Genomic DNA, 22,987 nt, shown 5'->3' on the forward strand with positions numbered 1-22,987 from the left:
ATGTAACAGAAAAGAATGTACATTAAACTCACAATACATACATACATGAATCAGTCCAAGAGTAAAGAAAATATAGTAAGCAATAAAGCACGTGATAACACAAATAATAAATGGCTCAAGAATGTATCGTATAATATCTCAATGAAATGCAAGTCAATAGTTTTTCTTTTTTGTAAAATTTGGTTTGTGCAAGGTAGCAGAATAATAATAATAATAAAAATAATAAAAGGCAATCACAATTCACAAAGACCGTAAAATGCATGTAAAACAAGCTATTGTGTACTGCTCCGTCCGCTCTGTCTAATAAAGTTATTACGAATGACCTCTCGGTGTCGTCATCCGGGTATCTATAGACGTCCCTTCGCGCCTGCGCACTCGGTCACTGTGGTTCGTCCTCTGCAGTCGGTAAGTGTGTCATGGCAGTTTCGGTGAGAAGCCAACGTTAGCGAATCCTCACTCATCCTTCCTCCGTGTCGCGTGTTGCGCCGTGCGACTGACATCGACGCGCGGACAGCATAGAGATACGACGCCGGCTGTGTTTATTTCGTCCCTGGAGCCTTTTCACACCCGTTTGACCTTACTTGTGTCTGCTCTCCCCCACCCCCCCCCACCCCCCCACCCCTCTCAGAGAGACCCGGGCTTCGTTCAGATTTGACCGAGCAGGTTAAACTATCTCCCCTTCAACATGTACGCCTGTGCAAAGTTCGTCTCCACGCCGGCTCTGGTGAGTTTTCCCCGCGTTCCGTTTCGCTACGGTACTCCCTTCGAATCGCTGCGAGGGCCCTGTGGTTGAACTTGAGTCTCGCAGACTGACAAGGGTATCTGCAGACTAGGCCGGCGGCTAGCCGGTTACGCTAGCCCCCGGGGGTTATGGATGTAAGACGTGGTGTGTGTTCCATGACAACGTTTGAGGGATGCTGGTGCTTGAATAGATGCATTGATATTGTCCCCCCCCCCAATTAGGCTAGTGTATAGCATTAGCTTGTAATTGATAGCTGTTCTCGTTAGCTAAGGTCATAGGAGGTTTTCATTGTCTAATGCAACGAGGTTCACCCGGATAACAACGTTTACACTGCTTTCACTCCAAGCAGCGCGTTGGGAATTTTCATTAGTGAGTGCTGAAAATAATAATTATATCAATAACCTTTATTTTCATAGCAGCGTTCATATACAGCATTCAAAGTGCTTCACATTGACAGAAGGCAATCAAATAGGACCAGTTGAAAGGCAAATGAGAAATCGGTTTATAAAAATGCATAAGTGTAATACTCAATTTTAGTTTTGGGTCATGGTTTAGACCTTGAAGGATCACCGGCATTCCTCAGTCAAATCATTTTCAATCTGTATTGCTCTTAATGATTGGTGTTGGGAGTTTTAGAACTGACGTATACCAAGCAGTTGTCAAATAGTTATTATCAATATGCAGATTTAATACAGGTTGAATATTAAATGTTGCCGTGGGAGTCTCTTTGGGGATCAGATGTCAAAACTTTCTGAGAACAATCAAATGTATAAGAATATGCTTTTTTTGTTTAATACCTATAGTTTTTGGCATATGCCTGAACACTTAAGTCGTGGCCCATCTAATATACTTTGGTAGTATGTAATCTTTTCTAGCTTTGTATTAAGTCTAATTGAAATTCAATAGGCCAATAAGCATATTAGCCCATCATACCCAGCCACGACTTTGACTCTGTCCTAAGACACGGCAACCTATTAAGCAGCAGTCTCATGATGCGATCTTTTTACTCTTGATGTTTCCATTGCAGCTACACTTAACCGTGAATGTCATTCAAACTGTTCAATGACAAGTGATATGCAAGGTGCCTTCAAACCTGCTGCCATGTGAAGCCACCACGCTTGGCCTTTTGTCTACATGGACATGGTTGTTCGACAGGTTTAAGGTAATTTCTTTTTCTCCGTGTTTTTAATGCAGGTCCGTGCTGGTTCCCGGGCTCTTTACAGACCCCTCTCTGCCTCTGTGCTCTCCAGGCCAGAGGTCAAATCAGAGGTATGAAATATGCCTTATAATGTCGTCTTTTATTCCTCATAACTGGACATGACTACCACAGTATAAAAGATGCTTACATTATGAAACAGATGTGGTAAAGGAATGGGTTACTTATTTACTTTTTTCTCCCCCGACCTTTGTAGAGCAATGTTGCCCTTCTGCCACAAAGCCCTCTTGCCCAGGTTGCAATGAGAAGCTTCCAGACGAGCGCTGTGAGCAGGGACATCGACACTGCTGCTAAGTTCATTGGGGCTGGAGCCGCCACAGTTGGAGTGGCTGGATCTGGGGCCGGAATTGGAACCGTATTCGGCAGTCTGATCATCGGCTACGCTAGGTGGGTTACTCTCCTCCTCAAAACCTTTAGGTGTTGTGTAAACATCTTCTCAATGAGGCTTTCCCTGGAGCTTAATATGTTGATTTTGTGAAGCGAGTTGGTCTGATTGTGCCTTTTGTGTTTGTAGAAACCCCTCTCTGAAGCAGCAGCTGTTTTCCTATGCCATCCTGGGATTCGCTCTGTCTGAAGCCATGGGTCTCTTCTGTTTGATGGTTGCTTTCCTTATTCTGTTTGCGATGTAAAACTGTCATAGAACACTTTAATTACAGATGTGACTACATATTTTATTGTGGCAACCAAAATTGTTCTGTGTTGGTGTCATGGACATGTACATTTTCCAAGTCTGTTGGATGCCGTCAAAATAATCAAAACATGTATTGTAAAGATGTAAAAAAAGAATTTTACTCTATTAAAATGCATGTGTTTGACTATTTAACAAATGGATGTACATTTTTCTGTGTCTAGAATATCATGCAAACACAAGTGAAGGCAATTTTTGCAATTTGTTCTAACACGAATGTCACCAATTCTGCAAAAAATTGACTTGTGAATCCACCCGGTGCAGTTACCATTCCCTTAACGCATCACGTGCAAGCTTTTTGGGGTCCACATTAATGCATTCTTTGGCTTAACAACAGATAAAAAGTAGTACTGTAAGTTGGCAGTAAGTGCTGGCTTTTGTAAATGGCAAATAAACCTAGAGAACAATTTGATGGTGCTAAGAATTGTTTCAAGTCTTTATTCTCGAGTGTTTGAAATATAGTTTCTACGGGTTTGTCAGAATTAACACTGCAGTACTCAAAAAATGTTAATATAATTCACTGCAATGCCGTTGCAAAAAGATGGAAGTTAATATAATTCAAATTATAGAATGGTGTATTTTATATTAATGGGAAAGTTAGAGAAGGACGTGACCACCCCGGATGATTTCCGAAGATATCTTATGCCCTGATGTAAAATTTACATTTAATTGTTGGCTCAGCAATTATATGTACTGTTTATCTACTCCTCATTTATACAAGCATATCGCGTTTTTAGACTTGACAAACGCAATGAAGTTTCGTATTCTTAAACACAACGCTTACATGAATAAAAACAACTGATATGTATAATACCAGGAGCGTAATGTGTCCCGGGCCAGCTATGAATGGAGTTACAACCTGCACGATCCCACACCGTGACGTATGCGGAAATCCCTCTTGTTCACGCGAGACATTGTCACAGACGCGAGATCTGGTCATCAAGGGTTGTGCCTGTGAGGTAAGTGTCCATAAACTGACAGCTATTCAACTAGAAGCTATTGTCAAGAAGAAAATGTGTATTTATTACGCTCCTTGAAAATTCATTTTGCATTGTGAGTATTTGCCTCGGAGCCAATACTCGCATTAATTAGTTTACTGTAATATTTACAGCAAATATGGCGACGCGTGTATGTTACTATTGCGGGACTCTGACTATTCCCTGGAACCGCATTGCTAGAGGCTCCATAAGTTGTTATTTTTTTCATTTATAACTGTCGCATTGTCAACATAACCCGGTGGATTTATGGGCGATTCGTTTTGAGCGTCTTCCGCCAAATACTATTATGTTACGCGCCTGTACAACACAAATGGAGCGACAATTTGCGGCGTTTTCGAGGTAAACAACCAAAACAAAGCGAGCACCCGTGATAGGTAGACAGACATGCACACACAGAAACCTGAAAATTAACAAAGCCAAAAAAAGGAAAAATACAATCAAAAATTGAACAACAAACAGAAAACAACAAACCTCCGTATCAACAACTCACACACTATCAACACTAGTAAGAGGGTGGTTCGAACAATATAACATACAGTTTTGCATAGTATTATTTTCTGCTTTTTAATTTCTTATGTTTAGGTGCGTTATAGTAACTTACCAGGATACACTTACTGGAGTCATTACTATCATGTTATGTTGTTCATTTTGTTAGATGGTCTGCCACCCATGTTTATTTACTCGAATTTACTAATGTCAAATTGGTGGTTGTCTCTCCAGCACCTGCTTTGAAAACACTCAGCCTGTATTATAGACAAACACCTGTTTTATTCAAGGGTGTTTGAACGGGAACTCCCTTAATATGAGTGATGATAAACCTTTCCTATGTACTGCTCCCGGGTGTGGTCAGGTAGGCAACCTCCCAACATTATCAATCTTGTAGTTTATTATTATTATTATTATTGTTATTATTATTTCTACATAAAATATAAAGCCTGAGAACTTTTTTTTTACCCTCCTACAGAGATTTACAAATGAAGACCACTTGGCCGTCCACAAACACAAACATGAGATGACACTGAAATTTGGTCCCGCGAGGAATGACAGTGTCGTGGTCGCTGGTAGGCACTCTTGAAGACAAGGGTTTTTGATTTTTGTATTTTGCGCTTGATAACCCTTTACCATGATGAGCATTTTACTCTTTTCCAGACCAAACGCCGACACCTACTCGCTTTTTGAAGAACTGCGAGGAAGTCGGGCTCTTCAATGAACTTACAAGCCCTTTTGAGCATGACTTCAAAAAAGTCAGCGATGATGACATTAAAAAGGTTTATGTCACAACTATTACAGTGAGCCCTTCCAGCTGAACACTTCACGTCCGTTCCAGTATGTTTAGTCTCTTTTCAATTGTGTTGAATTGATTATTTCAAATTTTATGTAGTTGCCGTTGGATTTGTCACCCCTTGCAACACCAATAATGCGTGGCAAAATCGAGGAACACACAGCTATGGAGGCGCATCGAGATAGTCCATTGCCTCATCCTGAATCTACCACTAGTGATGATAAGGTAAATGCCAGAACTAGTACATATGCTTTTAGTAAATAAAGAGATAAATCCTTTGACTGGTTTGATTATTACGGCAAATACTTCAAATTATACCGTAACAATATGGCCTGTGTGTTGCAGTATTACATATAACATGCAGTGGGAAAAAGTGTACTACTTTTATTTTGATCCCCTGCTTGTCAAATAAATGTAAAAAAAATAAATAAATATATATATATATATATATATAAATATATATATAGATATAGATATAGATATATAGATATATAGATAAATATATATGTATGTATAAACAGTGCTGCACAAAATGATTATTCAAAAAAGAAATCGCACAGTATATTTGTAATTGGATGGTTGAATGACCAGCTTATTTTCATTTGGTCATGCTTTTAACATATTGAAATAAAAGATGCAGCCGACACTCACATTCTGTCACAAGAAGTACAAATCATTTATGTTAGTTTTGAATAAACCAAGTAATCTTAGATAATGTTTTTTTTTTTTACTTAATACCTAATACAGCTAAGGAATCGTGTGGTGTTTTCAGGACTTATCTTTGCAGCCAACCTCACTGCCAACATCCACAATAGTCCGTCCTGCATCCCTCCAAGTTCCCAATGTACTACTAGCAACAACAGAGACTAATGTTGTAATACAGCAAGCGCTCCCATCGCCAACTTCTAGCTCTGTTATTACCCAAGTCCCATCTACTAATAGGCCTATAGTGTAAGTAACTCACAGTGTTACTTTTAAACTTCATAAAACATTATCAACTCATTTTTTATTTATTTTTTGGTTTCCTTTTTCAAAATTATTTTTGTGCAGTTTTGTTTTGGTGATCTTTATATCATGAGACATACCATTGTGTTTTATAATTGTTGTTTGTTTGCACCTGATTTACTTTTATTTATTGTTTGCATTGTGTGACCATTTTAAATAATTTGTCTACAGTGGAAACCGCTTATATGGATCAAAAAGTTTGGGACACAGTCATTCCTATACAAATGCTGTTTAAATAATTTGCTTATGGTAATCAAGTAGTCCACTTACAGTGTTCATTTTGGGTATTTTTATACGTGACAACATTCGGAAAAAAATGTAAAACTACGGTTATTCCAATTTTTTTAACTTAACTCTTTCAATATACTTTTACTTTAAATCCTGTCTGACAATTATTTTAAGTGAAAAATGTATTTAAGACTGATAATTCGTAAAACGGGCAGTTGTAGAGCAGTGACGTAAATGCTTAATGGAGAGAGAGCGATCTCTGCTTCGTTGCCCATGATACCATTCAATGGTAATCTGCATGAAAAATAAAGAAAAAGAAAAAAGATGTGGTTATAATAATCATCCGCTTATAGCGATATAATTGACCCGAACAGATGTGATCACTGTAAGAGGTTTCCGCTGCACTTTGCATGAACAAATTATTGATATGTAGACTTTTCTTTGGGTACAAGCTATTTAGTGTTAAATTATGGATTTTGCTAGTTCAGTTGCATTATTTCATCAGTAGTGGAATGTTATAGACAAATTGTCATCAATCAGTCGGCCAATGTGAGTTTTGTGTTATTGTAATGTTGGATTTGTATATCTCTGACCAGTGTTTACCTTCTTCTGTCCTTCAGTCCAGTGTCCACCTTTCCTGTGCTATTACAGCTCCCCAATGGGCAGACCATGCCAATTGCTATCCCTGCATCTATTACAAGCTCAAGTGTACATATTCCAACTACAATCCCTGTGAGTGTCCATTGCATTTATTGTTGACTGACTTTCAGCGTGCCAATATTGTTATGCAGTGTGTGTATTCTATGATTTTTCTTTCTTTGAGAGAAAAAATTTGAGTGAATTATATATTTATATTTAGCCTTCTGTCAAAGTTGCTGCTGTGAGAAATCCTAGTGGATTTTTGAAGACAAATTCAAAATATAAATGATACCAACTAGGAATAGTACACATCACCCCTTGGATATTGAACGAATAAGAACCAATAAGATTGAAGTCTCCCCGGAATGTAATCCATTCCAATTCACACTATCCCCCTTCTCTAGTGATGTATTAATGCCACTTATCTTTCTTGCTCCACTTGGACGGACTGAATATTTATGACTTTGGCACTGCAGCCTTTGGCATTCCTATTGGAAAGCGCAAGAGTGAACTAATTGACTTTTAAAGAGTACAGCTGTGTGTCACTGCAACAAAGACACTAGCGTTTGGGCCCAGTCCAAGATACCGTGCTGCTATTTGTCCTTGTGCAATTAGAAATTATGTTTGTTGCTGAGCGGAAATAACATAACCCTGATAGTTCGTTCAGCCCAATAACAACTGCTGTCCCTGATAACGCTAAAGCATGGTATTGAAGGCCTTCTCAGTTTTCTCTGGCTCCTCTCCCCGTGTGGGAGCATGTTTCGGTGTTTCTTCCAGTCCTGGTCGTCTTTGTGGAACACTGAGCAGCAGATGATTATCTCCTGATAGCAGCACAGCAGGGGAAAAGGGAAGAAAAACACTTGTGTCTTCCTAGTCTGTGGGGATCGGGGGAAGCCACTGACAAGCAGAGGGGAGAGGAAGGAGATGGAGACCACCACTGGGACCTTGTTGTTATCTTTCCCCCCTTCTCTCCGCCACCAGCGCCTCCCGCCTCTCCATCAGGAGCTATGAGAGCAGGTCTGGCTCTGGACTTCCAGCTTGCGTCTCCTCAGCCTCTCAGCCATATGCTCGCACACGGGCAGGCAGAGGTTCATTAGCGTGCATGCTGCATCTCCATGTGGTGCTGCTTCCACAAATAACAGGCTATCCAACCTAATGAGGCTGAGATATGAGGAAGCTGGGAGAGCCAGTGGTCTGTGTGCAGCATGTTGGGGGGGGGCTCCCACCCCACCCCATCCCATCCCATCACATCAGTTGGGAAGACTTATTCTCTCTGTTCCACTTTGCCCCTGTGTTTGTGTTGTCAGCTTGTCAGACCTGTCACCGTAGTGCCTAACCTCCCTGGAATCCCAGGACCACCCTCGCCACAACCCATCCAATCAGAAGCCAAGCCGGTAATTTGTATTTTCATTTATTTTTTGTCTTTTAATGTATCAAATGTATACTCCAAAATCGGATTTCAATTTGCTGTCTCAGAGAGGTGTTACAACTTCCAGAAAATGGGGAAACATGGTAAAAAGTAAGCAGTTGCCTGTTTGAACAGTTCAGGGCTCTATTCAAAGATTATTCAGTACCGTAGTAATTATGGATTTCTTTCCTTTAACCATTCACATATTCTTATTTTGAATCTGGCTTTTCGGGCCTAAGCCAATGAACATCTATGCAGGGTTTAATGAGAATGTTTTGAAATTGTGACTAGAGCTTGCGAATATTCAGAATATGAATTCGTAGTAGAGGCTTCTCGGCGTGAGAAGTGATATTTGAAAAGCCAGGAAACTATGCTTAGTTGTGTAGATCAATGATCATGTGAGGAAGTGTGGATCACAGAACCTGTAAGTGTTCAGAGCAAGCCGCCCCTCTGGAAATTAACAGGTAAACTGTAGAGGGAGGGGGATGGAGGGTTGCCGAGATGACAAACGCAGAGACAGCGATGTGCTCAGCATGCCGTCACCAGGGCCAACGTGGGGGCGGGGGTGCGGGGGCTTCCTCCGAAAGCCAGCTGGGGGCGTCCTGGCACACGCTCAGCCAAGCACATTAAGTCGGCCTCACCCTGCATGGAACCTTTTGTTCAGCAGAATCCTGCATGACCTGTACGCCCCCCTCCCCACTCCCGGTGCATCCCACTGTACTCGGCTCATCAGCAAACACCTAATGAGCCCACGTCAAGAAAACACCCCCGCCGAACCTGCCCGGCGCTCCACCCCCAACTAGCTCTCTTGGGGTGCAGAGACGGCATTTTACAAGGACTGATGATGCTGCAAAGACCACAATAATGATAATTAACTTGCTGAATTTAGAAGATTATGCTGTTAATTAGTTGCAAAATAAAGATAAGTAATATAGTAGCAGATGGTTGAATAACACCCATGAGATGGAGGGTTATTACAGTGATGAGGTTTCTATGGCAGAAGTGAAATATGAATCTGACTGGCTTTTCCCTCCTTCTATGGGCCGTTCCAGGAGAATAATATCTTGTTTCTGCCAGAGGAGCTTCTGGAAGGGTATTACACGATAAACTAATTTGGTAGATAGATTGGTCTGGCAAAGGTAGTTGTTAGAATAATGTGCCCCTCTGTTTTCTCATATAAATGTATTCCTCCTCACTTTGTTATTGGTTGAGAAGGCTCATTCACTTGCAGCTTGTTTATTCACTATTTGATTCTCAAGGTTTTGGCCTGTAAATTACGGCTGCGATCTCTGCAAATGTAGTGTGTGCGTTTTAGGTAGCTCAGGTTTAAGTATTTGTTTGGGTTTTGCATTTAGTGTTGTTTTGCTTTGGACTCTTAATGCCAAACACAAGTGTTCTATATATTTTATGTGCAGCTCAGGATAACTGCATACTTACAGATTTTAATAACAAAAGGGGTTTGGTTTATTCATACATTGTGCATTTATTTGATTTAGATATTTTGTAAATGACAAGTAGTAAGTAGTAGTCACATAGAGTCATTCCCCCCAATGAAATGCTGAAGTCCAGATTTAAAAAAAAATCTTGTTTTCAAATTATTTCCCAGCAGCAGAATAGTATTTTTTTCAGAATATGTGTCGATTCGCCATTACTGCATCAAATTCTACAACTGTTTTTCTGCCCTGGTTTTTTCTCTCCAGAAGTTAAAAGAAACATTATTCCAGCAGCTTTCTCAGGTAACCAACGGGGATGCTGCCGATGTGCAGAGCAGCACTGTGACCCACACCGCTGCGCCAAATTCTCCCTCTGTCCTAACGCTGGCCCCGACATCGGCCCCGAGTCCGGTCCCAGTGCCAAGCCCAATCCCGACCCCAACTCCTGGTCCTCCCCTGGCCCCACCTGAGGAACCCTGCCCCCAGTCCTTACAGCAGCCAGCCACCTCCACCACAGAGACGCCTGTAAGTACTAAGACCTTGACAAAAGGTGTATTTTACCACTATAACATGGATATAAGATTCCAAGATTCAAGATTCAAGAGGTTTATTTTTACATACATATACAAACTTTCATAAATATGCAGTGAAATGTCTCTGCAACGCACCCGGAAATTATGCACAATAGTTACTAAATCGAACATAATAGCTAACCTAATTCTTACTTAGCAACTAACTGTAATAACTAATAACTAACTGATATCTTAAATGTAATGCAGTTAGTGAATAGAATCATAAACATTTTGGTATGTTTTAGTATTTTTAGAGCTTATAGAGCTTATTGTGCGTAATCACCAGGTGTCATGACATTTCACTGCATATATGTATGACCGTATGTATATGTATGTGACAAATAATCTCTTGAACTTGAACTTGAACTTGAAATGTATTTAATATAAAAATAAAATAAGACTCAAAAAGATAATACAAAGTGGGGGTACAAAATAGAAGGCAGTATGTATATTGGATAGGCTATTTGTACATACAGATATGTGCAGTAAAGTGCATGTAACATACATGAATTGGTGGGTTTCATTACATGCAACTAATAATTAGAAGTTTTCTGTTGGAAATAAAATGATTCAACTGAAGTTTCAATGTTTATATGATGACCTAACTTCAGACTCTGAGTGGTGTCAAATTAAAACAAACATACTGTACAAACCCATTGATCTGAAGATTCACTTAGCAGAGCTCTAGTCACTCCTTGGTTTAAATAAATAGAGAAACCATGATATCCGTTGTGTGCCAGGCCTCTCCAGCGCCCCCCTCCCAGCACACCCCGAGCACGGGCGGCCGGCGGCGCAGAGCCACGAGTGAAGATCCCGATGAGAAACGACGCAAGTTCCTGGAGCGGAATCGGGCGGCGGCTTCTCGCTGCCGGCAGAAGAGGAAGGTGTGGGTCCAGTCCCTGGAGAAGAAAGCAGAGGACCTCAACAGCATGAATGGACAACTACAGGTACTTCCACTCATCCTACTGTTTAGAGAAACACCAAAATGTCTCCTGTGTGCTCGACAGACATGTAGACGTTAATCAGAATAAGGTGAATAACAAGAGGATTATCTGAATAAGGTGGTTACGCATTATTTCGATTCCTTCAATCAACCGAGTTCACAGGGCTCATTCCTCAGTCGATATATAATATTCAATGAGACTGGGAGCAGAGGAGGCAACGCGGGCACTCTTTGCAACGCACATTTAAGCCAAGACTTTCCTGAAAATGTCACCATTTCGGTTTTTGTGCTAAATGAACATGACAGAAGCAGTACGATTCAGGGGTTTACAAGCTACAGTTAAGTGGAGCATGATCTAATAATCTTGGCCTGTGAACCTGAATATGCTCCGGGCTTTATTCATTATTATTTATCATGTATTATTTTCCACTGGGATCAGATATTCAGAATACAGGGTTTCCATGACAGTTGTAATATTCAAAATATTGCCTTATTTGTAATAAATCTAAAGTTTAGTGTTGCATGTGAACGCAGTGATAGGCGCGCGGGTGTCATGAGCCCGCCAGGTTTGACTGAAAATGTTTATGTCTGTGTTTATCGCACGTGTGTGTGTGCTCACCCACACACACACACACACACACACACGTGCGTCTGCCTTCCGCGGTGATAAAGTCATTAAAGCCGATTAAGAAGAGCTGCCTCTGACAGTGCCGGTTTGCGAGCCCTTTACGTCGATGCATCCCTGTCAATAAAGTTGTATCCTCCAGATGTCAGTCGCACGCGAGCGTGTCTCCGCTTCTGTCTCGGCAGTTTACTGAATGGCCTCGAAAATCTCCCAGGGAAAGGTGTCTTTTTGAACCCTCATCTCGCAGGAAGCAATTAGGAACTGATGCTGACAAGTTCGAAACAGTTCATGTAGCCGCTGTCTCTGTTGATAAGTGTGAGCCAGGGTGCGGCACATCGGTGTTCCAGACAATTAAATGAGATGTGGTGTTTATTTGCTCGCTGTCTTATTTGTCTATGGAAGTGGAGTAAGATGTGAAGAGAGGAGGTGCTGAGAGGGAGAGGGGGAGGAGGGGGGTGAATGAAGGGAACGGGGGCTCATGTCGTTAATATCTGGTTCAAATCAAGCTAGCGCTGTTTGTCATCGGAGGAGCAGCTGGATACATGGGAGGAGATGCACGTGGGTCAAACCGGGAGAGACGCCCGTATGAGGTGTAACAGGGTGGCATCATTCTGTTCTGATCGGAGCTGCAGAGCTGCAGAACCGTGCACCCGCCCCCAGTATGAAATTTGAGCATTAAAAATTTGAATATTAAAAATAATAAAGCACACAAATTTGAATAGGATTATAGAGGAATATCTGCAGCCATTAACAACAATAATAAGAAAAAGGAGGTCTGGTATCGGTATTGGCACATATGTATCGGCATCAGATGGGAACTGAAAAACAGTGGATGCGGTGCATTTCAAATTAATAGTCATCCCCAAAATATTGTCAAATTATCCATCCAAAAATATGGTGGTATTTAATTTTATCAATATCGCCCTTGAAGGTTTTAATCGCGTTGCGGTTTACTCACACGCTGATCATCCGAGCTGCCTCTATGATCAGCTAATACACAATCATTTTAACATTATCCTTAACTGGCTTTTTAATGAGGTGTCAGGGGCGCCTTCACTTAGCTCACACACACAGCATACACAACACTCCAAATTTGCCTTGGAGACACCCATCATTTATGTCATGGCTTGGTAGGTTGGTAGCTAAACCTCTCTAAAACTCTTATGCTAAACTAAAAAGTATTTTCTACTCCACTCTTCATGTTTTTAAACTTGAATACACTTGTTATGGGATTATGAACCCAACTGAACAAAATGACTAATTGAGGAGGTTCGGTCCGTGGATCCTCATGTTGGAACCTGTCCTTGTGGTTCATATGTGATAGGAACATCTATCTGCTTATGTTGGCGGTGCTCAGCAGGAGCATTAACTATTACTGAAAGGCAGCAAATATGGAATGTCCTCAACACGTGTTACGTAGAGTCCTTCCAGCTGCGTTTAAATCTGTCTCCTAACAGCTCGGCCCTGCCAACAATTGTAAGACTAAACAGATGGAATCAAATAAATTGGCTGCTTTTAGACTAATAGATTAAGCCGTGCGTAGTCCTTTCTGAAGGAGAAGCGATACGGCTTAAATCAGCCATGGGGTGTTGAGCGGCCCCCTAGCTGCTCTAAATCCAGTTAAAGTCACCTTCAGCGTAATGCGGCTCTCTTTACGACATGCAGAAATCTGACTCCCCCAGGAGCCGTAGCAGCACCACAATGTAAATCTTGGGGGCATCCAAGTTGTGCTGACAAACGGGGGAGCTCACCTCTGACAACATGCTGATCCAAGGCCAGTCGAGGCAAAAACTTTGTACAGAAACACATTGGAAAAGATGCTTCTCCGATTTTTGTGTGTCCATCCAATGTTCTGTTACACATCTACATGAACTTTCTATTGATTCACTAGAGCTTCTGTAGCTTAATTTAAGCTTCTTGCAGAAAGGAGGGTTGAAGAGCCCCACCCCCCATACTGTACTTCCCATTCAAATCTTTCCATTGACAAAATATGCAACTAGAGAGAATTGGAATTGAGTCACACATTGTGTCCACATGTGATTGTGAGTCCAAATGTCCAAATAGTCTTAGGAGAATTATTTATGTCTATAGGGATTTTAGAACATGGTCAATATCAAAGTTTTTGGTTCAAAAAACAAATGTATTAAATCAGATTACAAACTGGCGGGTACGTATTGGAACAGGATGCCAATATGCCTGAATTTGTCAGTATTTACACATGCATTGCAAGTTTGTTTTATAATCTAAACAGGTTTTCCAAAGTGACTATTTCATTCCATTGTGTTTGAACGTCCTATTCCTTCTGTGAAAGAATGAAGTCACCGTCCTGAGGAATGAAGTGGCTCAACTGAAGCAGCTTCTTCTGGCTCATAAAGATTGCCCTGTAACCACCATGCAGAAGAAATCCGGCTATCACAGTGAGTAATGCTTCTGTATTCTGAGCTCGAAGCTGCCAGAGTAATACTTCCAAACTGAGCCACCATCTCAGCGCCAGAAGGACACTTCTCACTTACAGCCGACCCGAAAGAGATATTGACACATTAAGAAAGTTCCCGATGGAAAATACTCTTTTTTTGGGGGATTTATTAGTGGCAGTCTGTCGTCAGAGGCAAATAGTTGTTTTTGGGATTGAATATGATCTATTGAAAAAGACCACAGGTGGTTTTTTTTCACAAATTTGCCATAGTCCTGTCATAAATTCTAAGTAAAAAATAAAGGTTTTGATGTATTTTACATCCCATCCCTCCAATGTGAGGATCAGAAAAGCAGACGACCTCCATAGCCTATTTTTTCCTGCATTGAGGGGTTCATGCCTTCAGCTTATATGAAATTATATGTTTAGAAATGTGTGCATGAACCTTGACAATCACCCATATGTAAGCTCTTTGTTTGAATTTTCTCTGATCAAATTAGGAAACCACACACTGATGCTTGTACCAAAAACACAAACAGGTCTGGAGTTACTTTAATTCCTACCAGTTTTCTGCCAGTCGCTTTGTGTTTTCCACTGTTAGTCACAACTCTATTTTCACTGCTAGGGACGAGCATCCCGTCCTGCCACCTATGTTTTTCCCGGTTCCAATGCTGGGTTCTGGTTCTGTCGGCCTGGTTTTCCTGTTCATACCTCACTATAACGCTGAGATTAACTGGTATGCAGAGCGGGTCCTCTCAAAACCACATCTCTGCTGTGCTGACGATGCCACCGCGCCATTGTATTGACAATGATTGCCTCCAAAATGAGTCCATTAAAGCCCAACGCCTGACAAGACTGCAGTGCATTCTTACTGCGGGGTGACCACGAGCCAGGCAGCTCATTATGCATCCCCTACTGCTAACAATCCCACTGACATGCGTCGCGTATATTACAGGACTGATGGCTTCCAGGCTGGAGCGAGCTGTCACAGCCCGGCCAGCTCATTTGGGGTTGTCGGAATTTCTTTTAAGGAGAATCATCTGATGAATTGGGTCATTCCTTTCAGAAATTTGCAGCGGATGCCTGTGCTCCCTTTCAAGACCTTTGTGAAAGATGGCATTTGGCATCTTTCTCTTTTTTTTTTTTTACCCTGTCAGGAAAATAAAGCCTTATCCAGCGACACTGGTTGTTACGTTTTGCACACTGTTGACAAGCAAAGAATATTTTTGAGGGGCCCAGATCGACAGCCAACTAACTCATAATATGTGGACGGAAAGGTATTCTATCTAGCGGTGTGGTGTATTATGTCCTGCCCACTGCATCATGGCCCTTATCCATGTAAAGTGCTCTTCAGACCTTCAGTTTTTAAGCATCACACACTTCCCTGAGGCTCCCGTGCCCCCAGACCCGGCCGGTAATACCCTTCATCGTCCTGACCAGGCGCAGTGATGGCAGGTGGAAGGAAATTACCCAGTCTGCCCCGCAAACAAGCCAGCACAGGCTCCGACTTGGCAGCCCGAACCGTCCATCTGTTTGTGGAGAAGCCCACATCAGAAATCAAGAGCTGAGCCGAGATTTGGCCGTTAAGGGAGTGGGAAATGTTGCCGACCGACCAGCCTTTAATGCCATTAGGAGTAATAATATGCACTTGAACACAGAACCAAACCCTGAACTGATTTATACGCACGCTTTACACATTTCACATTTTTCTGCGGGGGTGGAATCTTGAGAAATGGCAAAGAAGTTTATGGTCGTGTGACATTAACCAGCACTAAATCACACGGTCAGGATTCAGGCAACAGGAGGGCAGGACGGACATCCACGTGCGACGGCATTTCTTTTATCACTTTTATCAGAATGGCTGTTACAAAATCTGCATTCCTCATCCTCACACACCAATGGCGGTCATCAATTACCAGGCGCCATTTCAGCTGACTTCTTATCATTAGCAATATTAATTATCGTTGCGCTCCTTATTCCTGTACGAGACGGAGCATGAGAGCGGAGGCTTTTTTCATCAGGAACCAATTAATTTAATGCAACTGCATAACAGCTGGTGGCATTTTGACTCCAAGTCTTCCCGACTCTCCAGTGTGAGCATCATTAAAATCAGGTGCTGTAATCATCTGTCGCTGCAGTAGTTGGCAAGGTAACAAAAAAACAAATGAGAACGCAGTTAGGGATGGGAAACACTGCCACATGCCCCAGACTGTAATGTACCCTTATGATGTGGGTTTAAATTGACATTGGAACTTTAATTAAAGGAGGGATAGGGGGGTGTAGGTGGGGGGTAGGTATAGCATTATGGGGATTAATCCATCGGTTGCATACACACCACGCAAATAGCTGTTTTACATCCAATTAGTCATGCGTGGGCACGTGGTGCATGCGTACTTCTTAAAATGGTCCATATGACATCGGTAGTGAAGCAGCCGAAGTACTGATAGATAGTCAACTGTTAATGGTAAACAATACAACCAAAGACATGTATGGTATGGTAAAAATGGTAAACAATAAAAATAATGGCAATGTACAATTACCCTAATGACAAATAATAACAACAAGTAACAAAAAGAAATGATGACCACAAAAATGTTACAAGAAAAAAATGTGGTCATTTGTGATGATCCTACGCACTAACTACGAACGAACGCACAAACTAGAAGATAGAAACATTAAAAAAAAAAATGAACACTAACAAAATAAATAAAATGAATAATTAGCCAGAAAAAATAATATAAAGATAAACAACAAACAGTAAATAAAACTTGCTTCAAAGATTGTGTGTGTGTGTGTGTGTGTGTGTGTGTGTGTGCGTGCGTGTGCGCGGGTCTGAACTGTTTCCCGTGCGTCTGCAGTCGGGGAGAAGGAGGAGAGCTGCGAGGAGATGTCCGTGCCCAGCAGCCCACAGAGCGAGGCCATCCAGCACAGCTCCGTCTCCACCTCCAACGGGGTCAGCTCCTCCTCAGCGACCGCCCCCGCCCCTGCCCCTGCCCCTGCCCCTGCCCCTACCCCTGCCCCTGCCCCTGCCCCTGCCCCTGCCCCAGCCGTCTCCGTCGCCCCCTCAGAGCAGAGCACTGATATGAGCCCGCCACCGGAGGGCGCCGCCGCCACTGCCGCCGCCCAGTCCTCAGGAAGCTAATGGCTGCGGCGTTGCCATGGAGATTGCCGCAACTCTCTCGCCATATATGTGATCAATTTGTTTTCCTTCTGCTTATGTTTGACCCCGTTTTTGTTTTCTTGAAGGTGATGTTCTTGGAAAAAAAACGTAACTTTTTTTGATGATGACATTAGAAGAAAAGGCACTTTAGGTGTAGCAACTGGTTATTGTTTTCTTCGTACGACTAATTAATTTGTATTTATTTCGTACTTTCTCTCTCATTTAAACAACCGCGGTCGCAGACAGATTTTATAAGTAAATTGCTTGTGAGATTTTGCCAAAGTATGTTGCACCTCATTTGAGTAATTCTTTTTTTGGGAGTGTTTTGCTTGTTTATTTTCCTTAATAATGACCGTTTAAAAGCACTATCTTAATATTGAAAACATCGAATCAGTCATTTGCTTTGTCCATTTTGCACAATTTGAGCGAGGACAGATTTGAGCCTTTTAGAGTTTGACTGTTCACATGTTCAGTACCGGCAGCTTCTAGGGGTAGATTTGAATACGCACAAATGTAAATTGTTAGATAAAATACTTTTCATTAGTTACCCACTCCATCTGCTGTACTGTAGTTGCATCATGTGGTTTGAATGTTGGAGGTTGCCTTTGCTTGTACTAGGCGTGAGGACGTCGCCTTGTTTCATCAACATTCCATCGTCGTCTGATTGTTCTTCAAGCACCAAATGTTGCAGTACGTTTTTTCATTACTCCGTCATGTTGATGCTGACTTGATTCCGTGCCATTAATGTTTTTTACAACTTCATATCAAGGGTCCTGTGTACACAATGTATTGATAGAGAAGATATCTCGCTTTTCGATACCATCTCTGCTATAGTGACCGCTCTTTGGTGTCCAACACGGAACATTAGAGCGATGTGTCGCTGTTTTTCCCTCGACTGCAAGTTTCGATATTACAGTTGTAGAAAACATTGTAAATGACATCATTGAACAAACATTGTATCTGATATTTCGAGGTGTTATGTACATTGTTTTTTTATAGAATAGTTTGGAATGTATAGCTGAATCCTTGTTTTATTTATTTGTTTTTGTTTTTTTTAACAATTAAATATTGGCATTAAGAATCATTCAGTCATGAAGATCGGCCTCTTCAGGAATTGTCCTGATTTTATCATTAATATTATACTAGCCTAGGAACCAGAGGAATCGAGGGTTACTGTGGCACCAGTTCTATGAGGGAGATTCATCCACTTGCTTCAGCCAATCGGGATGGAGCAGCATTAGCCATTATAAACCCCGGAAGTGTCCCCCTTTGTCCCGTGAAACCAATCAACCAAGACTGATGGGGGTCCAGTGGGGTCCAAAACCCTAAGGGCCACGCCTCCATAGAACTGTAGTCACTAAGCTACAGTCACTCTCGTTCTATGTCAGGAGGCTCGGCCCTTTAGGGGCTACGCTCCTATTGGTATACTAGGAACGGAGACCGCCAATACTCTACTGCCTGCTTAACCCCAAGTGTGTAACGGTCGAGGGTGCAGGCTGAAGCAGCCAAAGCCAGCAGTGAATGTAATCTACGCATACTGCGACCCTGGCAGTACATCATGCCACACTGAAGGGCCAATGGGACGCAAACTTAGCGACCATCGCGACACATTGGCAAAGCTAGCGAGATCGGCACTGTGCAGAGAGCTCATGGCCAGGCGCAGTCGCCCCATAGCACACAAACAGTTGTCGTGACAACCGAATTGTAGCTGTGCGGTCGACGTAGCACACCAAAGCGCGCACGGGACACATACAGTGAAGCCGTTCCTCCCGCACACTCCGGGGAGGTGGAGGAAAAAGGGGCCTGAGGGTAGCCAGGGTGACACACAATACTGCGCTGCTGAGCTCCCCATTAATGGCCATGCAGGCAGGTTGCGCAGACAGAGCGCACAGATCCCTGACACGCGTTGCAGAGGTGCGGGAGATCCTCACAACAAGCCGAAATCGCCATCGCGTACACCGTGATGGTGGACGCAGCACGATGCTCATCCATGAGAGATTGCAGGAATTCCAAAACAGGAACGAGACTGAGGCATGGGGTTGATCTGGCTAACCCTAACGGGGGCAATGCTTAAAGGAGACCCCTCGGCCACGGGTGGTGCACGCATCCACCCACAGAGGGGGGTCGTCTTTCGCGTGGAGGGAGAACCACAGTGGACACTGAGCAGTCCAGCCTCACGTTCGAATGGCCTGGGATGTGGCTTGTCGACAGAGTGGAGCTGTAGTAGCACCCATCTCCACAGCCTCTTGGCTGTGTAATGGAGCACTGGTGATCTCAGCCCCCTGACGGTTGATGTAAACCACTGTTACCCAGTTGTCCGACCTGATCTACACATCCCGGCCCTGTATCAGGGGTACGAAGTGCTTCAGGACCAGTAACACAGTCTCCCGTTCCAGGAGGTTCATGTGGCGTGTGGAAGGGGGCCACATGCCTGCCCACGGCAAGTCCCGCCCCATCCCATCAAGGAGGTGTTTGTGAAAACCTGTGCGTAAAAGGAGATTGGAACCGGAGGCACACCCTGTGCGAGGGTCTGAGGATCTTTCCAGTAGGCTAGGTCCCTGTTGAGGGATTGTGGCACAACACAACGTGCGTCGGGTTCAACTGTAGCCCTCCAAACCATCATTGGATACTACGTGTACTCCTAGGCTCCCCCCCTGAAAGGCGAAATGGAGGAATCTAAAGTGTCTCACCACTAACAGAGCGTGGAAGTAGGCGTCCTTCTGGTCAATGCTTGCACAGAAATCGCACGTGCCCAGCCGAGAGATACAGTGTGTGAACGCCCCTGGCCCCCGGTCTTGGCCTGGAGGCAGAGTGTCCCACAAGGGGCACAGCTGTGGGAATCCTGCTTGGACACGACACATGCCAGCCAACAGCCTCCAGTTCTATTGCCTCCTCATGTGGGAGGGGGCTGAAGGTCCCGCTTTGCGGCGGGCGGCGCAGAGCGCACCGCTCTATAAACCTCCGCCGCGCATGCTCAGAGTGAGTGTCGTGGCAGAGATGTGGGAGGTGATAAATCTTTATAACCTTTTAATTAAAGAAGGGCTTGACGGTCCTACGTGAGAGGGCGAGAAGCCGCTTGCTTCAATTTACGCTTATTGTAAAGGCATAGAGCCGAGGAAGGCCCAGAACTCTGTGTGTGTGGGAGGGCTGTAGCCACTCACTCTGTTGTACGCCCAGGGCATCGTGGACGCGAGACAGCAGCTATGGCTGTAACTCTTGTTCTGGCGGTTGGTGTGGTGCGTGGGACAGGGAGCCATACTCTTTCCTGCTTTCCTGGCAGGTGTAGGGAGAGCCGTCTCCTGTCCTCCTCGCTCCCTCTGAGGCGCCCGGCGGTCTCAGAGGGAGGTGCCCCCTGAACATCCCCGTCTCCGAGTTGCGCGCGTAAGTCAGTGCCACTCTCTCTGACTTTCGCATGGTGGTTTGTGACAGCCAGAGACACAGGCCTCGCATGCAGGCTGTGCCTGGGAGAGGTGGAGAATGGCGGTGGAAGCACTTCCTCTGCCTCTTGGCCACGTTTGATGTCACCGCAGCCTGGGTTGCCAGGACTTCTTCGCCGACGGCAGCAGTGGTGTCTTGGTGTACAACAACCCAACGAGGCCGGGACAAGGGGACGGGCCAGCGTCTCCTCGAGACCTGGTTTGCCCATCCTCTGAGTCTCGAATCCCACTTCATTCCATGTGAAGAGAGAGTAGGATGAAACCGGAGCGCGGGCCCCACCGGGGGCAGCCCAGGAACCTCGTTATTAGCTGTCAAGAGAGGGCATGGCCGGAATCATAGACTCCATGGACCGCTCCTGATGCGCAAAAAGAAAAAGGGGTGAAATTGCAACAATATCCCTTACACGCTGTGTCAGTTTAAACAGCGCTTTGACTGATTGCTTGGTTTTTATCTCAGACATTTAAGAAACAGTTGATAAGAAACGATGGGTAAAAAAAACAAACAAAAAAAACAATGGAAGACGACATTCAGCAAATTCTTAACAATAAAATTAATATGGATATCAGAAAAGGAGCATCTTTTCTCCTCGTGCCTTTTTGAAATTATTTAAATATATTTGACTATTTCTGTTTTGCACTTGTCGGCTATTATATATTTCTTTATTTATTCTATTTTGTTCTGTATTATCTATATTATTTGTTTGTTTCATTTTCTTTTTTTTTCTCAGACTGCCAAGCTTTTTAAAACGCTAATCATGTGCAGACAGAGTCACCACCATGACGTTCTCCGCACACGTCAGTGCACGTGGAGTCAAATCAATTGTTCTGACGTGGTTTCTCGTAAAAAAAAAAAAAAATCCGAATTATTTTACGGTCCCGGCGCCGCTCAGAGCCCGGATAGCTCAGTCGGTAGAGCATCAGACTTTTAATCTGAGGGTCCAGGGTTCAAGTCCCTGTTCGGGCGAGCGTCTCTCTTGCGTCCCGCGGTGAGTCGCGCCACCTGGTGGTCTCTTCGGACGTGACCGTTGTGAAACCCGGGTCCGTTCAGAGTCCTCCGGCCGCAGTCCCTCGTTCCCGATTCCAGGGGTTTATTCGTCACATACTTTTATACATATATACAGTGAAATGTAATGCAACGCACCCGGTGATAACACACAATATGTCCGAGGAAAAACGTATTTCTAATAGACCAACTTACCAACTAAAATAAACTCCTTGTTTTCCACGTTTTTTTTTTTCCTCCCCTCTCCTCGTCATTTTCGATCATAGCAAAAATGAAATAAAGATTGAAATAGATACTTTTTTTTTTTCCTCATATGCATAAGCCCTTCAAGAAAAAAACAAAAAACAAATGAACATCCAAACATTACAAAAAGGACACAGAAACGATGTACAATCCTGAATGTTTGCCAACACTCCAGACACAGCGGGAAAAGGGAAATATCTTGTAAATAGAAACGTAAAACGTAATACAGTAAGTCGAATACTTATTGAATAAAATACAATAAAATAAAATGAAATAAAATGGAGTAGATAGAGGGAATATGCTTATGTATATGGAATAGGCAATTATGTATATACAGACGTGTGCATTAAAGTGGCATGTGAATAGAGTGAGGTAGCGTTTGTGGGATAATACAGCACAGTATACAACAGTACGGCGCAGCAATACGGTCACACCGAACAACCCAGAACAGTGACACAGTATGCGGTGCAGTACGCTACATACAGTACAGTGAGGTAGTGGAGCCTATGTGTGTGGCCCAGTGAGGACCCCTGGCGAGGTCGAGGATCGGCCGAGGATCAATAAATCCCACAAGGTTCTCTGTGTATACTCTTCTTCGGAGGAGGATTATGTGCGCAGCTTTTATTGTTTAATTATGTATTGCTCATAGGTTAAAGCATGCGTAAGTATTAGTTGATGTATAAATACATTGATTATAAAGGCACTATAAAGATTATCTCGGGCGATCGTCCCTCGGGGACAACAATGTGTCATCTGTGCCTTTTATCTGGGCATTACGTGTTTGTTTGGTCGTTAAAGCACATTTTAGTTGAGTGTTTGTAGTGTTTTTGAAATAAATCTGTGCTTTGCGTGGCCTCCCCCCATGCATCCGTGCAGCACTCTTTTATTATTTCCTATGTTTTATTCTAGTTTGTAGTAAATGATTTTACTGGCGTTTCCTTAAGATTAGTCA

General features: G+C 43.3%; 2 protein-coding genes across 3 annotated transcripts; both read left to right on the top strand.

Annotated features, from left to right (window-relative positions):
* The first annotated feature begins 344 nt into the window (after nucleotides 1-344).
* On the top strand, nucleotides 345-3,070 carry atp5mc3a (ATP synthase membrane subunit c locus 3a). The gene is made up of 5 exons (XM_080019271.1): nucleotides 345-405; nucleotides 629-724; nucleotides 1,937-2,011; nucleotides 2,155-2,345; nucleotides 2,473-3,070. Exons 2-5 carry the CDS (start codon nucleotides 686-688, stop codon nucleotides 2,585-2,587), a joined length of 420 nt encoding a protein of 139 aa, XP_079875397.1. The 5' UTR covers nucleotides 345-405; nucleotides 629-685; the 3' UTR covers nucleotides 2,588-3,070.
* A 559-nt stretch (nucleotides 3,071-3,629) lies between these two features.
* On the top strand, nucleotides 3,630-18,369 carry atf2 (activating transcription factor 2). Of its 2 annotated transcripts, none has more exons than XR_013844631.1 (8): nucleotides 3,630-3,699; nucleotides 4,365-4,494; nucleotides 4,609-4,705; nucleotides 4,794-4,933; nucleotides 5,026-5,151; nucleotides 6,780-6,891; nucleotides 8,106-8,192; nucleotides 9,907-10,031. XR_013844631.1 is itself a non-coding variant. In XM_080018773.1 (8 exons), exons 2-8 carry the CDS (start codon nucleotides 5,144-5,146, stop codon nucleotides 17,332-17,334), a joined length of 1,062 nt encoding a protein of 353 aa, XP_079874899.1. In that variant the 5' UTR covers nucleotides 4,919-4,933; nucleotides 5,026-5,143; the 3' UTR covers nucleotides 17,335-18,369. The 2 variants fall into 2 exon arrangements, 1 of the variants encoding a protein (XP_079874899.1); XM_080018773.1 differs by lacking the exons at nucleotides 3,630-3,699; nucleotides 4,365-4,494; nucleotides 4,609-4,705 and adding exons at nucleotides 10,952-11,158; nucleotides 14,091-14,196; nucleotides 17,051-18,369 and having other exon boundaries at nucleotides 4,919-4,933; nucleotides 9,907-10,164.
* The last annotated feature ends 4,618 nt before the right edge of the window (nucleotides 18,370-22,987 follow it).

The sequence above is a fragment of the Zeus faber genome (genome assembly GCF_960531495.2).
Source record: "Zeus faber genome assembly, chromosome: 18".
Classification (NCBI taxonomy): Eukaryota; Metazoa; Chordata; class Actinopteri; order Zeiformes; family Zeidae; genus Zeus; species Zeus faber.

Coding starts and splice junctions, on each gene's coding strand:
- atf2 (XM_080018773.1), top strand. Junction 8,193..9,906: donor TCCAATCAGAAGCCAAGCCG/GTAATTTGTATT, acceptor TTTTCTCTCCAG/AAGTTAAAAGAAACATTATT. Junction 10,165..10,951: donor CCTCCACCACAGAGACGCCT/GTAAGTACTAAG, acceptor GTTGTGTGCCAG/GCCTCTCCAGCGCCCCCCTC.
- atp5mc3a (XM_080019271.1), top strand. CDS start 686: ATGTACGCCTGTGCAAAGTTCGTCTCCACGCCGGCTCTG. Junction 2,012..2,154: donor GGCCAGAGGTCAAATCAGAG/GTATGAAATATG, acceptor CGACCTTTGTAG/AGCAATGTTGCCCTTCTGCC. Junction 2,346..2,472: donor CTGATCATCGGCTACGCTAG/GTGGGTTACTCT, acceptor TTGTGTTTGTAG/AAACCCCTCTCTGAAGCAGC.